General features: G+C 38.2%; 1 protein-coding gene across 4 annotated transcripts in view; it reads right to left on the bottom strand.

The window, feature by feature from the left end:
* NAALADL2 (N-acetylated alpha-linked acidic dipeptidase like 2) overlaps positions 1–13,005 on the bottom strand; it is a 1,187,116-nt gene that overhangs the window by 426,211 nt on the left and 747,900 nt on the right. For all 4 annotated transcript variants that reach the window (XM_038583938.1, XM_038583935.1, XM_038583936.1 and 1 more), the window contains one exon: positions 5,638–5,788. In XM_038583938.1, coding sequence (XP_038439866.1) covers positions 5,638–5,788 — 151 coding nt within the window. The remainder of the gene's footprint in view (positions 1–5,637; positions 5,789–13,005) is intronic.

The raw sequence follows: 13,005 nt of genomic DNA, 5'->3' as shown, positions 1-13,005 counted from the left end.
TGTCCAGGTAACTGGACCAAGAACACGTGGAGAAGACTTGTCACAAATTACAGTGATATTCTTTATTCTTTGAGTGGTTTTGTTTGGCAGGAGTGATGTTGAACAGACAGCGGGTAAACACGCGGATCCACTGAATTGTAACACTGGGAATATTAAATAAAGTGTGTCGTTTGATACACTTCACTAGAGTAAAACCACTGAAACCACTTTCCTCTCCAGAATATAAAACAAAGAAAAAGAGGGCGGGGTGTTGGGGGTAAGGGCGGCACGGGGAGGAGACGGGATTGCAACAGAGAGAGGGACATATACGCAAAACTTTGAATGAGGATGGATGTCGGGAAATTGGGCACAAGGAGGATTAAGTCTAAGTCAACATAAAAGAAATTTGGATTTCAATTAACGAGTTGTTCATAGATGAGATAGGCAGTTACCTGGAGATGGTAGTAAAATGAAAATAAACTCTTTAGCCAGCAGAGGTTTTGGAAGATAAATGATTAAAAAATAATAATAATAATATGGAAAGAAAAGGACTTCTAATTGCTAATACTATTTCTAGTCTGGTGGTGAGACAATCTGAAGCTTAGAAATTGGGGAAGGGTTTTCTTTTCCATGTTCCAACACAGACTAACTGATAGGCTTCTCAAAGGTGTCCATTTCTCACCTCCCTGTACTTATTCTCACCCACAGCTTTCTGAATCCCTCTTCGCTTTGAGCAAAACCAATTAATGATTTGAAGCTAAGCATATCTTTGATTATAACTGATCACTGCTGTTATAATTATGAGCAGTTACTGTGAATGTCAGTTTGTATGCCTCATTTACATGAGCCTCCACCTAACCTGATCCAGGTTTTGTGCCTCAAAACTATATGAACCTTACAGGAACCATAAAATCTCTTGGAATTCTAAAATTAGATGGTTCTAGGGGAATGAGGTTTGCTTAGCCCACGGTTTAACGTAGCTGAAATACTTGTAGCAAGTTGGGGGAAGTAATTACAATCAAGTCTGATATCTTGGACATTTAATCTTTGACATATTTGATAAACTATCAAAAGAATTAAGAGAATAGATTAGATTTTTAACATCCTAATATTGTAAGCAGAATTTTGGCTGTTCTGAATGGTTGAATAGGTGTGAAAGAATTTAAAGAGAAAAACCAGGTATTTTGTAAACAAACCCATCAGAGGTATATGCTTATACACAATATTTTTTTTTTTTTAGTTTTAATTAGGTTAATTAAAATCAGGGTATAGCCCAAGGTCAGAATCATCAAAGACCAGTAGTCATGTTAAAGAAACAGGTTTCTCACTCAACCAATATTTTCTGAGAGCTAATGGAGTATAAAAATAGGGTCCAGGCTGCAGAACACAAATATTCCTCAGTCCTGATTGACATGGAGGCAGGGAAAATGAAAGGCTGCAATATATAATGTTGAAAGAACAGCAACATGAGGTCATAAAGCTTAGATCAGTCGTCCTAGTGGCCCAACTAATGTTTGGAAATAAAGCATAAAGTTCTCTAGCTCAGTAGGTCTCAAAATTCATTTGCATCAGAATCACCTGGGAGTTTGTTGGAATACAGATGGTTGGGCCCCATCCTCAGAACTCCTACTAGGGTCTGGGACAAAGTTTGAGATACTGCATTTCCTTATAGTCTTGTAAAATCTGGACCTATGTCTGACTGTCTATCATCTATCTATCTATCTATCTATCTATCTATCTATCTATCTATCATCTATCTATCTATATCTATCATCTATCTATCTCAATGTGTATGTTATATTAGTATAATTATTTTTAAGGTAAAAAGAAATAAGGTTCAGAATGATTAATATGCCAAATGAACTGAAGCCTTGTTTTTGTTAAAAAGATGAGAAGACATTATTTTCTGTGTTATAGGAGGAAAGGATTTAAAAAAAAAATACCTTTTTTACTCTTTGCTCTGATTCTATAATAATCAAGACCTTTTTAGGTAGGCAACGAGACATACTGAGCATAACTATCTTATAGGAAGTTCCTTCCCTTGTCTTATTCGAACAATCCATTTGGATCATGTGTTGTGGAAGAGTGCCTTGGCATGCTTATTTGAGAGATACCAAGGTGAACCAATGCAGAAATTGTGGTATACTTCCCAACAAACTGTTACGTGCAAGTGTGAAGAAACATCAAAGACATTATACTAAGCAAAAGAACCTGCACATGTTATTATGCATACATCAGGTTTCCGTTTGCATGAAGTGCCAAAATTCTGTACTATGGTAAAAGTGAGACTGGTAGTTAGCAAGCGCTGGCGATGGGCACTGGCTCTGAACTTTCCAAGGTGATAAAAATGTAGTATCGCTAAATAGGCACAGAGATTACACAGGTATATCCTTTTGTTGGTTAAGATGTGTGCATTTCAATTTATATGTTTTTTTTTCCATAAAAACAAGTGGTGCTGTGGGGTATGAAGAGATGTACAGACAACACAAAAATAGGAGAATTGTAGATAATCAATGAAGCATATGGAAAGTTTGTTACGCTCTTCTGTTTATTATGTACATATTTAAAAAAACAAAACTACCTACTTGGACTTGTATTATTCTATACCCTTCTTTAGAGCTTAATCATCCTTAGATTAATTAATAAAACAAGAGTTCCTAAAAATGGAAAAAGTGGTAATTTTATATTAATTCCTCTAATAATCATTTACCTAACAGTATTGTAGGGTATGAAGCCAGATACTATTATTCACTTTGAACAATTTATTACTTGTAGTTTTTATTTACAATTCACAACCTGCCTTCTCCTCCTTATTCTCTGTCCACAAAACTGAGGATTGCATTATTTTTTTTATGTGAATAAAACCATAAGACACATAGATCTTAAGATAATTGCAAGAGGGAGGGATAAATGAATCAGAAACCAGTGGTATAAGTCACTACACTTAACCAGAGATTCTTAGCAACCAGGACAAAACGAGAAATACAATGAATTGAATCTCTTCCTTTTCTGTGTATTTTGGAGACATCCTCCCCCCACCGACCCCCACACACTGGCATGATATTTGTAAAGGATTTCCCATGTGAGTCCTCTATGACTACATTAGTAATACAGTAAATAATGTTATTTATTGCAGTGATATTTTGTAATTGAGTCTAAGAATTCTGGCCTGCAATTTTGTTCAAAATGGTTAGTCATTTCACTGTTGCTAAAGAAGGTAGGCAGGGAGCATGACTACTCATATTATAAAAATGTTTCTTTAAGCAGGATTCTAAAGGAATAATGGAAAGAGAAAAATCAGGACCTGGCAAATATCACAGAAATAATTGAAACGAAAAAGAACTATTGATGAATGCTATTATTTATGAGGAAAAGTAAGATAAGAAAGAGGATATTTAGGTAGCCTCATATATCTTCCTAGAAGATGCCTGTTAATTAAAAAGGGGAAAAAAAAGAATACCTACACGGTAGAGAAAACTAGCAGACAGCACCATACCTGAAAGCTACAAGCTAGCATCATGAGAAATGACCCGTGCCCGTGACGTACCTCCTCATAGAAGGCACTGAGAAGGGCGCACCATCTCTTCTGCAGTATCCCTGCCAAAAATTGATAGCCACAGTCGAATCATTAGAAAATATTGGACAAGCTCAACTGAGATATTCTACAAACTAAACTGCGAGTATTCTCCAAAGGGTCAAGAGAATAAAAGAGAGACTGAGGGACTATTTCAGGCTGAAGAGGATTAAGGAAACAAGACAACTAAATGCAGCATGGAATTCCAGATTGGATGCTGGATCAGAAGAGGGGGGGTGGGTAGAATTGGAGAAATCTGAATAAAGTCTACAATTGGTTAACGGCACTGTATCAATGTTAATTTTATGGCTTTGATAATGAAGTGCTATATTATATAAGATGTTAATATGAGAGAAGTCTGGGATAAAGTCATACAGATTCTTTAAATATCCTATTTGAAATTTTTTGTGAGTTGAAATTATTTCAAAGAAAAGGGATGGGAAGGGAAGAAAAGAGAAGAGGAAAGGAAAGGAGAAAGGAAAGAGGAAAGAAAAGGAGAAAGGAAAGGGAAAGGAAAGGGGAAAGGAAAGAAGTGGAAAGGAAAGAAGGGGAAAGGAAAGGAAAGGAAAGGAAAGGAAAGGAAAGGAAAGGAACCTCCCGGACAGGGACGGCACGCCAGTCACGGCCCACCGTTAGGAAAGGAAAGGAAAGGAAAGGAAGGAAAGGAAAAAGCATTCTGAGATTGCTCGCAGCTCTGGCCAACATTTCGCTAGATATTACTGAATTCCACAGCTAGGAAATGATCTGAGCCAAAAAAAAAAAAAAATGTTGAGTAAATGTTGCCAACTGGTCAATATACCAATTTAAACAGAATATTCATAAAGCAGCTTTTTGATAGCATTGCAGCCCATTGATTTGTCACGAAGAAGTTAGCTGTCATATGTAGACTCCTGAAACTGAGGCGTTATAACCCAGGGAAGTTAGAGCATTTGCAAATGAGACAAGTGGACTGACATTTTTGGCGATGTAGATGGACATCTCCTAATTTTAATTCTGAAATTCTAATAATGAGACAATAGACTATAAGAAATACATATCAATAAGGTCTCAAGAAAAAACCTTAAATGCATTACTAAAAGTGTGCTTTAGAGGACAAAGCAGTAATCAGTAGACCTAACAAAATTTATAAATTATAACTCATATTTGATTCAATTTACTTCTTTCTTGGAGAGTTATTGATTAATCAGTAAAGTCAATGTACACAGAGGACAAGTGGACTTGAACAAGATAATTAGAAAGTCTTTTGTGCTATTTTGTAGAAAACAGGGAAAATTTTTGGCAGGGCACATGAATAATTACATGAATTTTTTGTTAGTTTAATTACTGACTGTAGTGTCATGGTTAATGGGTTACTATCACCCTGGAAGAAGGGTCACGGAGCTTCTTCCCCAGCCAAGACTGTATTAATGGACTACTTGTCAATGACACATCGGACAGAAACTCAATGATGCAGGGAGCACCTGCCAAAATCAGTTGTCTTCTCTCTGCCACATGACCCCTCAATAACGTGAACACAACCTATTGAGAGAAGGAAGGATGTCTGATGCGAAGATGGTCATCTTCAAGCTACCAGTGACTGGCCAAACCAATAAGATCCCTTCCCTGAGGGAGCCGGATGAGTTGATCATATTAACTCCATTCTGCCCCAGCATCATTTTCCACTACTTAGGTCACCTAACGGGACCGTATTTACCCCTCGACTCTGTACTTAAAGTAATTACAGACACCCTAAAGCAGCAGGTACTTCATCCTTCTAGGTATTTGTATATGGTTTCCACCTATATGGAGTGCCTCTGCCACCCAGTAGTAATTTATCTTTCAGTCAATCAATAATAACATAAAATATGTCTTCTTTTTGCTCATTATACTGCAACTGGTCCAGACAAAAATCTATTACAAACTTTTTAAAACGTTTTATGCCTTGTTGGAGTAGTCTCTAACTTGAGCAGATTAAAAAAATCATTTTTTACATACAGAATGGTAAGAGTTCTTCGACCTTGCCACCCCTTGATTAATTTCATACGTACTTCAAAATTACAACATGTAATGCTTAAAATAATAATAAAGATGAACAACACACTTACCCACACTGGGATAACCAGGCGTAGAAGGGTCTCCTCCTGGGTTCAGTGACACCATGAAGGCATCATAGCTAAGATTTGCAGTCTTTGGTAAATCACAAGGATCAACATATAGAAGAACACCACCAAATCCAGCCTTTTCCAATAAGGAAAGCTAAAGAGAGGAGAAAAAAAAAAAAACTATTAAAAGAATTATCGGGATCCCTGGGTGGCAGCGGTTTGGCGCCTGCCTTTGGTCCAGGGCGCGATCCTGGAGACCCGGGATCGAATCCCACGTCGGGCTCCCGGTGCATGGAGCCTGCTTCTCCCTCTGCCTGTGTCTCTGCCTCTCTCTCTCTCTCTCTCTGTGACTATTATAAGTAAATAAAAATTAAAAAAAAATAAAAATAAATAAATAAAAGAATTATCATGTGCATTGAAAGTACTTTTGCCATTTGATAACTGTGACTAAAATGAGATGACCCCCACCAAAAATAAATAAATGATTCTCTATAGTTTTTTTTCTTTTAAAATAAGCAGATGCTTCATATTTCCCATTTATCAAGCCCAGTCATTGAGTTCCTCGAGGGGCCTCTTTCTTTTTTCCTCTGTCTCAACATTATTTTAGCAGCATTCTTATAACACCTATATTTGAGTTCAGTTGTCCACACGTGCAATTTCTGCCCCTCTCATTTTTAATTATCTAGGTAGGTCTGGAGTCTCACTTTCAGAAGATTAACAAAGGATCAACCGAAGATGAAATTCTGCTGTAGGAGAACTCTTCTGGCCACTGTCATGTCCTTCTCTTCGAGCAGAAAGTCGCCTGCAGCATTTTATGATTGTTTCCTAGGGCTGAGCCTGTCATACCAGTTGCTGGTATGTTGAAAGATTTCCTCACATCTGGCAAAGAGCCACCATCCTGACCCCTTCTAGGCACCTGAAGCCCACTCCAGTCCATGCCCTGGATACTCCAGCTATACCTCCCAGATCCAGCAACGGAAAGACAGAAAGAAACACGGGGCCTCCTTCCGAAGGGTCAGTCCCTGCTCTGTCTTTGTCATTCAAGACCTTGAAAACAGTTCCTGATTATTTCACTTGAGACGTATCTAATGCAGACTCCTCTGTGTTCTTCAGTACGTACATGACGCGTTAAGTATGATGGAGCAGATGAACATGGCATCTCAGGTCCTTTTTATTTTAACTTGGTAAATTAACTTCTGGGGTAAAGAGCTTACATATCTTAGTGTGACTTACCTGATGTGAAAAGCAGTCATCATAATTTGGTAATCCATTTGATCCCCCCTGAGAGAGGAAGAGCACTTAGGGGACACTGGGGGAGTTAATAATGGAGACATAGTAAGGTCGGCAGTTGCTGTTCCTTGTGGGAGTCTAGTTAACACCTCCACTCCCCTGTTACTGCTTGTCTTCTTTATTGAGTTTTACAGTGGACTAAGCAAGGGGGCAGCTGTGGGCCTGGCTGGGCCCCTCCATGGGGACAGAATCATCCTTATCATCTCTAGCAGTGTACACTGGCACTTAGCAGGTGCACAGTAGGCATTCAACGGTATTGGTAAAAGAAGGAACAAATGAGAAAAGATGCTGGTTTGGCACTGCAACTACTCTTCAAAAAAAAGAGAACTCTGAGAAAATACTTAGGATATACTTCTTTTTTTGTTGTTGTTTTAAAGATTTTACAGATTTGTTTATTTATTTGAGAGAAAGCGTGCATACAGTGGGGAGGGGTGGAGGGAAAGGGAGGGAATTGCCAGCAGACTCCCCACTGCGTGTAGAGCCCAGTGTGGGCCTTGATCCCAGGACCCCGAAATCATGACTTGAGCTGAAATCAACAGCCAGATGCTCAACCCACTGATCCACCCAGGTGCCCCAGGATGCACTTCTACTGGAAAAATAAAACATAATTGTACATATAATATGGTTTTTACATAAAAGAAGCTATATGCAGAAAAAATAAAAATACTTGATGTAAGTACATCACATTAATGGCATTTTTTCAAATCCTTTAAAAATATTCTGTACATTAATTTTTGATTTATGAACAAATCTGTATTAATTATTAATGCATTATATTAAATAAGATATTCCATTATTAATCAGAAAAAAAAATTCCTGAGAATCTAAGCAAAGAACAATTGATTCATATGTTATGACTTTCCCATCAGTGTTTTAATGAAGAGGGAGATGAATTTAGGGAGAGGGGAGGAATGAGAAAAGGAAAAGAGTGCAAAGACTCTGTCAATAAAGAGGGCCAGATTTAAGACTGATTCTCCAAAAGCTCACACGGAAGTCCTCAGGGAAGGTTTCTAATGTTTAGATGCTGAAATCTCTATTTTTAAAAAGAATAATCAATGGAATGATTTTGAATGTTCTGCTTACTCAGAAGAATATATCAAGAAAAAATATATAAACAACTCCAGATAGCAATTTTTAAATATTAAAAACTACTTTTTAAAAAATATTACTAAAGTGACTTGTGATCATTAGAGAAAAAAAGATACAGGGAAAATAATAATAATAATAATAATAATAATAATAATAATAATAATAGCAACAGTCCTATCTTCCTGTCAAGAGATAGCAAATGGTAATATGTTGGAGTTTCTAAATCCTTTTATTAGAGCTTTAGGCACATATTCACATATACTCACAAAATAAGGCCACAATTTTGCAAGCTCTATTTTTTCCACTTAAAAACACATACTAAATATGTGTCCATGTTGATAAGTATGCTTTTATACAGTATTAAGAGCTGTGTACTATATCCATGTGGGGATGTGCTACATAATAATAAAATATAGAAAGGCTGAAATCATGCCATTGGCAATGACGGGATGGAGCTAGAGAGTATCACGCTGAGCGAAATAAGTCAGTCAGAGAAACACCACATGATTTCACTCATATGCAGAATTTAGAAACAAAACAGATGAACGTATGAGAAGAAAAAAAACAGAGAGGGAAGCGAACCATAAGAGACTCAATTATAGAGAACACACTGAGGGTTGAGGGAAGGAGGTGGGTGGGCGGCAGGCTACATGGGTGAGGGGGTATTAAGGAGGGCAGGCGATGTGATGGGCACTCATCACTAAATCACTAAAAAAGAACTAAATTCTCTGAGTGATTCATAAAATATTGAAACTGATATTACGCTAGATGTTAACTAGAATTTAAATAAAAATTTGAAACAAAAAAATATATACAAAGGCCATAACATGGTACTTGAACAATCCTTGACTGTTGCTCTTACAAATTTGATTTTTTTATATCCTACTTCAACAAACTTCCTTACAGCTAAATCATTACACAAGTATTTTTTTTTCATGAAATATATTTCCACAGGTAGAAACTCTAAGTGAAAGTACTGCTATTTTTATGATTTTTGGTAAAGTATTTTCCCGGCAGAAAAACTGTCATAAGTTACATTCTTACCAAGTTATATAGCTGAGTATACGTTTCCTCTATCATCAGAATTAAATATAACTTTTTCAGAAATATTAGCCAACCTAGCCAAAAATTGCTTGTCTATTTTTTTTCTTAATTAAAGTGAAGTTAAATTTATTTTTGCTTGTAACTGGCCACTTGCATATTTTATTTGAAAATTACCTGCTAGTGAAAATTTTTTACAATTCCTGGAGTACTTATTCACTATTATATATGGAGTGCCACTTTTGTGCAGGTAATATGCTGGCATTGCCATACGGAGGTAAGTAGGACAAAGTCCCTGCTCTCAGAAAGTTCAGTTAACCAGTGGAATGATGAATAGTTTTCATATTAAGTGTTAACCCCAATTAACTGGCAATGAGTGGCTGCTGAGGAAGCATTTTGAGGCCAAGTCCAGGGTCAGTGAAAAGTGGGAAATGGCTCTATGAGAGTTGTCTGCTGTGGACACGAGAAAAGAAAGTGGCAATTCACAATTTTTGTTGTCGTTGACCCTGCTTTAGTGGGATAGTCAAATTATTTTCAAAAATCTCTTTTTAAAAACGTCAGTACATTAACTATCTGACTGAATAAATTTTAAGAAACCTAGCGACTCAGAATTTGCCATAATGAAAAATAAAATACAATTGCATATTTTGTTTCCTCTGATTATGTTTGGTAATACACTGTGATTTCTTTTATAATCAATATATATTTTTCTATACGTGACAGCTTATAATGAAGTGATGCAGTTGTTTGTTTGCTTTTAAAGATTTTATTTATTTATTCATGAGAGAAACAGAGACACAGGCAGAGGGAGAAGCAGGCTCCCTGGAAGACTCGATCCCAGGACCCCAGGATCACTACCTGAGCCGAAGGCAGACGCTGGACCACTGAGCCCCCCAGGGGCCCCCGAAGCAATGTAGCTTAACACTGTAGGGTCTTTTGCCAGAGTTGATTACTTCCCTACAACCCTGAAGAGATAGGCTTATATGTGATTTTACCCATTTTTCCCCATCCTCTGCCTGTAATGGTTGGACCTCAGGTGTACACTTCTCTGATGTTGTCAAGCCTGGTTCACGATGCTATCCCTTGCTGGCTACCACACGCTCTTAAATAAGTAGCTTATTTTGGTGACTTAATTTCAGAAATTATCTATGGCTGGATTTCCACAGAAGTTGGCAACTGAGGAGACTGCCTGCCTATATTAAGTCAGATTTAAAAAAAAAAAAAAAAGTTCCTCTGCATTGTTAGCATTGTATCTTGAACATGGTGAGGTAGTGATTGCCTAAAATATTCAAAAGAGGGGATCGCTGGGTGGCTCAGCGGTTTAGCGCTGCCTTTGGCCTAGGGCATCATCCTGGAGACCCGGGATCGAGTCCCATATCGGGCTCCCTGCATGGAGCCTGCTTCTCCCTCTGCCTGTGTCTCTGCCTCTCTCTCATGAATAAATAAATAAAAATAAATAAAATAAAATATTCAAAAGATCTACTATTCTGGTGAGATGATACTTTTAAAAAATGCATTCAAAGGCGAGTCAATATAAAAAGAATGAAGCCAGCTGTCATTGGGCTGTCTGCTTTTCTTTTTTTTTTTTAAGGATTTTATTTATTCATGAGAGACACAGAGAGAGAGGCAGACACACAAGCAGAAGGAGAAGCAGGCTCCATGCAAGGAGCCCGACGTGAGACTCAATCCCAGGGATCCCCAGCTGTCTGCTTTTGACCATCCCTGGGAGCACAGGCAAAAGTTGTTGTTTTTTCAGGACCCACGTCAGATCGCTTGAATGTAGGGTGATGATGACACTAGGGGTCTAATTCACAAAAAGAGAGCGCAAATATAAGGCTAAGATTTCCTAATACTGAACTTTGATTATCCTTTTCCTCTCAAGTACTATGTGATAAGTGTGGGGTTCTTTGTCATCGTGCCTCCCACCTCGCAAACTAAGACGATAGTTGACAAAACAGAGCCAGTTAGAAATTGGAATGGAGACATAAAAACTGAGTCAAGCAAATGGTCCTGAGCTCAAGTGTTACAAGCAGGCCACGGCCCCTGGCTGGTATGCTGTCCTGACCCACCGGGCCGTACACCCTGCAAGGGCACCGTTTCCTAACTTACACAAAGTGCCCTAGGAACGTGTCTCCATGAAAACAGAAATCGCTACACCAGCCTCCTATCCACAGAGCTCCCACCCTTTTATCCAGCTCAGAGATCTCGAAGTGCGGAGCCAACGCGCTCTTCACTGAAGTATTCATGGGTACAGAGTCCTCAACGTACCGGAGGTGCCCACGACACGCACTGGACTAGTCACTGAGAAAGGTCAACAGTCGTCCTGGGAGGCTCTTCCATTTGTGTGTGCAGTGTCAGTCCGCTCCCTTCCAGCTAGGACAAGAGTCATCACTTGAAGCCGTTATAGTCCACAAAATAAAGTCTCGTATTTTTTTTTTTATCTCCATGGATTCATAAGGATTTGAGGGTCATTTTTAGTAGCACTGGACCTGTTTGAAGACAGGAATGCTACGGCTTTATTGTATATGCCCAGTGCCTAGTCCAGTACCTGGCAGCAAATGATTCCTCTATTGTTGAGCTGATGAATAAATTAGTGTATCCATGGGTGAATGAATACACAATGCATATGGGGACAAATAGAGTACATGGATTTATTTTGCTCTACACTTCACACCCACTACCTTTTGTTTGTATCATTTTGTGTATATATATATATAATCTGTCAAAAAGTGAATATAACGTATTAGGTCAGCTCATTTCTGAAATTAAACCTTCCCCCACACTCAACTAAATGTGTCGCTTTCTTCTTAAACTTCTATAAAAACACTCAATTAAAGCAGAATTTGGTTTGATTTTTGTCCTATTTCATTTTATGTTTTGTTATCTAAAAGTTAGAGATAAGGAGTGGTGGAGACGAACACGCTGGGATTTGAACATGGGAGTTTGTCTTGTTGACAGGGTCTTGCAGATAAAATGTCTTTGGTGAACTTCAGGGTGACTGATCCCATATTTCTTGCTGTGAACCATATTAATACATTTCTCCTTGCGTATGGTGTATAAAGCTAGGTCCTAACAGTTGCCAAACAATTGCCTCTGAAATAAATGGTACTACAAATCCACGGGCTGGATCCAGCATTCCTACTGAACAAGTCTTACAAAACTCAAAGCTCCCTGAAAACTACTTTTTCAGCCTGGTACCTAAAAATGGTCCAATATAGGTTTATATTCTCATTGCCTAGAGATTGGCAGCATGTGAGTGGCTGCCTGGTATTTATATATTCAGGGGGAAAAAAATCATTCAAAGGAGATCAAAGCCAGGAATCGTAAAGAGAAAGGACCCTGTTCTGATTCTTGCCATTTAACGTCTTCCCTTATTGACTTCTATTCTTACTTTTCAATAAAAATGTATTTTTTCTTCCTATTTCAGAAGGAGGGCATTGTTATGAATTGAACAATCCACCTCTCCAGTGTCTTCATTGTGACTTCCACGGCTAGACTTTAATCCATCTACAGAGGCTCCTAAGTCATCAGTTCATCCTTTTGAACCCCTTGAATGTCAGCTTTGCTCCTTTTATTTTCATGGGTTGCAATGCATAGTCCTCAACTACCATTCAATTTCAAGAATCAACGTTGGAAGCTTGTGGTTTCCTCTGTTATTTAGCTGCTTCACAGCACTGGCCGAGCCCTAGAACCAATCCTCTGGCCTCCATGACTAGAAAAGCTTTCTGAGTCTTCAGGTGGAAAACAAGAGCAAATATAACAAGAAGTCCTTAGTTTTACAAATAAAATTAAGGCCCAGTGTTATGGGCTGAGTTACGTTCCCCTAAAATTCGTACGTTTAAGTCCTAACATTCTGTACTTCAGAATGTGACTATATTTGGAAATAGACCCTTTAAAGAAGTGATTAAGGTTAAATGAGGGTATACTGATGGATTCTAATCCAGGATGACT

The sequence above is a fragment of the Canis lupus genome, chromosome 34 (genome assembly GCF_011100685.1).
Source record: "Canis lupus familiaris isolate Mischka breed German Shepherd chromosome 34, alternate assembly UU_Cfam_GSD_1.0, whole genome shotgun sequence".
NCBI lineage: Eukaryota > Metazoa > Chordata > Mammalia > Carnivora > Canidae > Canis > Canis lupus.
The sequence above is the reverse complement of the archived record's forward strand: the minus strand, read 5'-3'. Positions and strand labels throughout refer to the sequence as shown.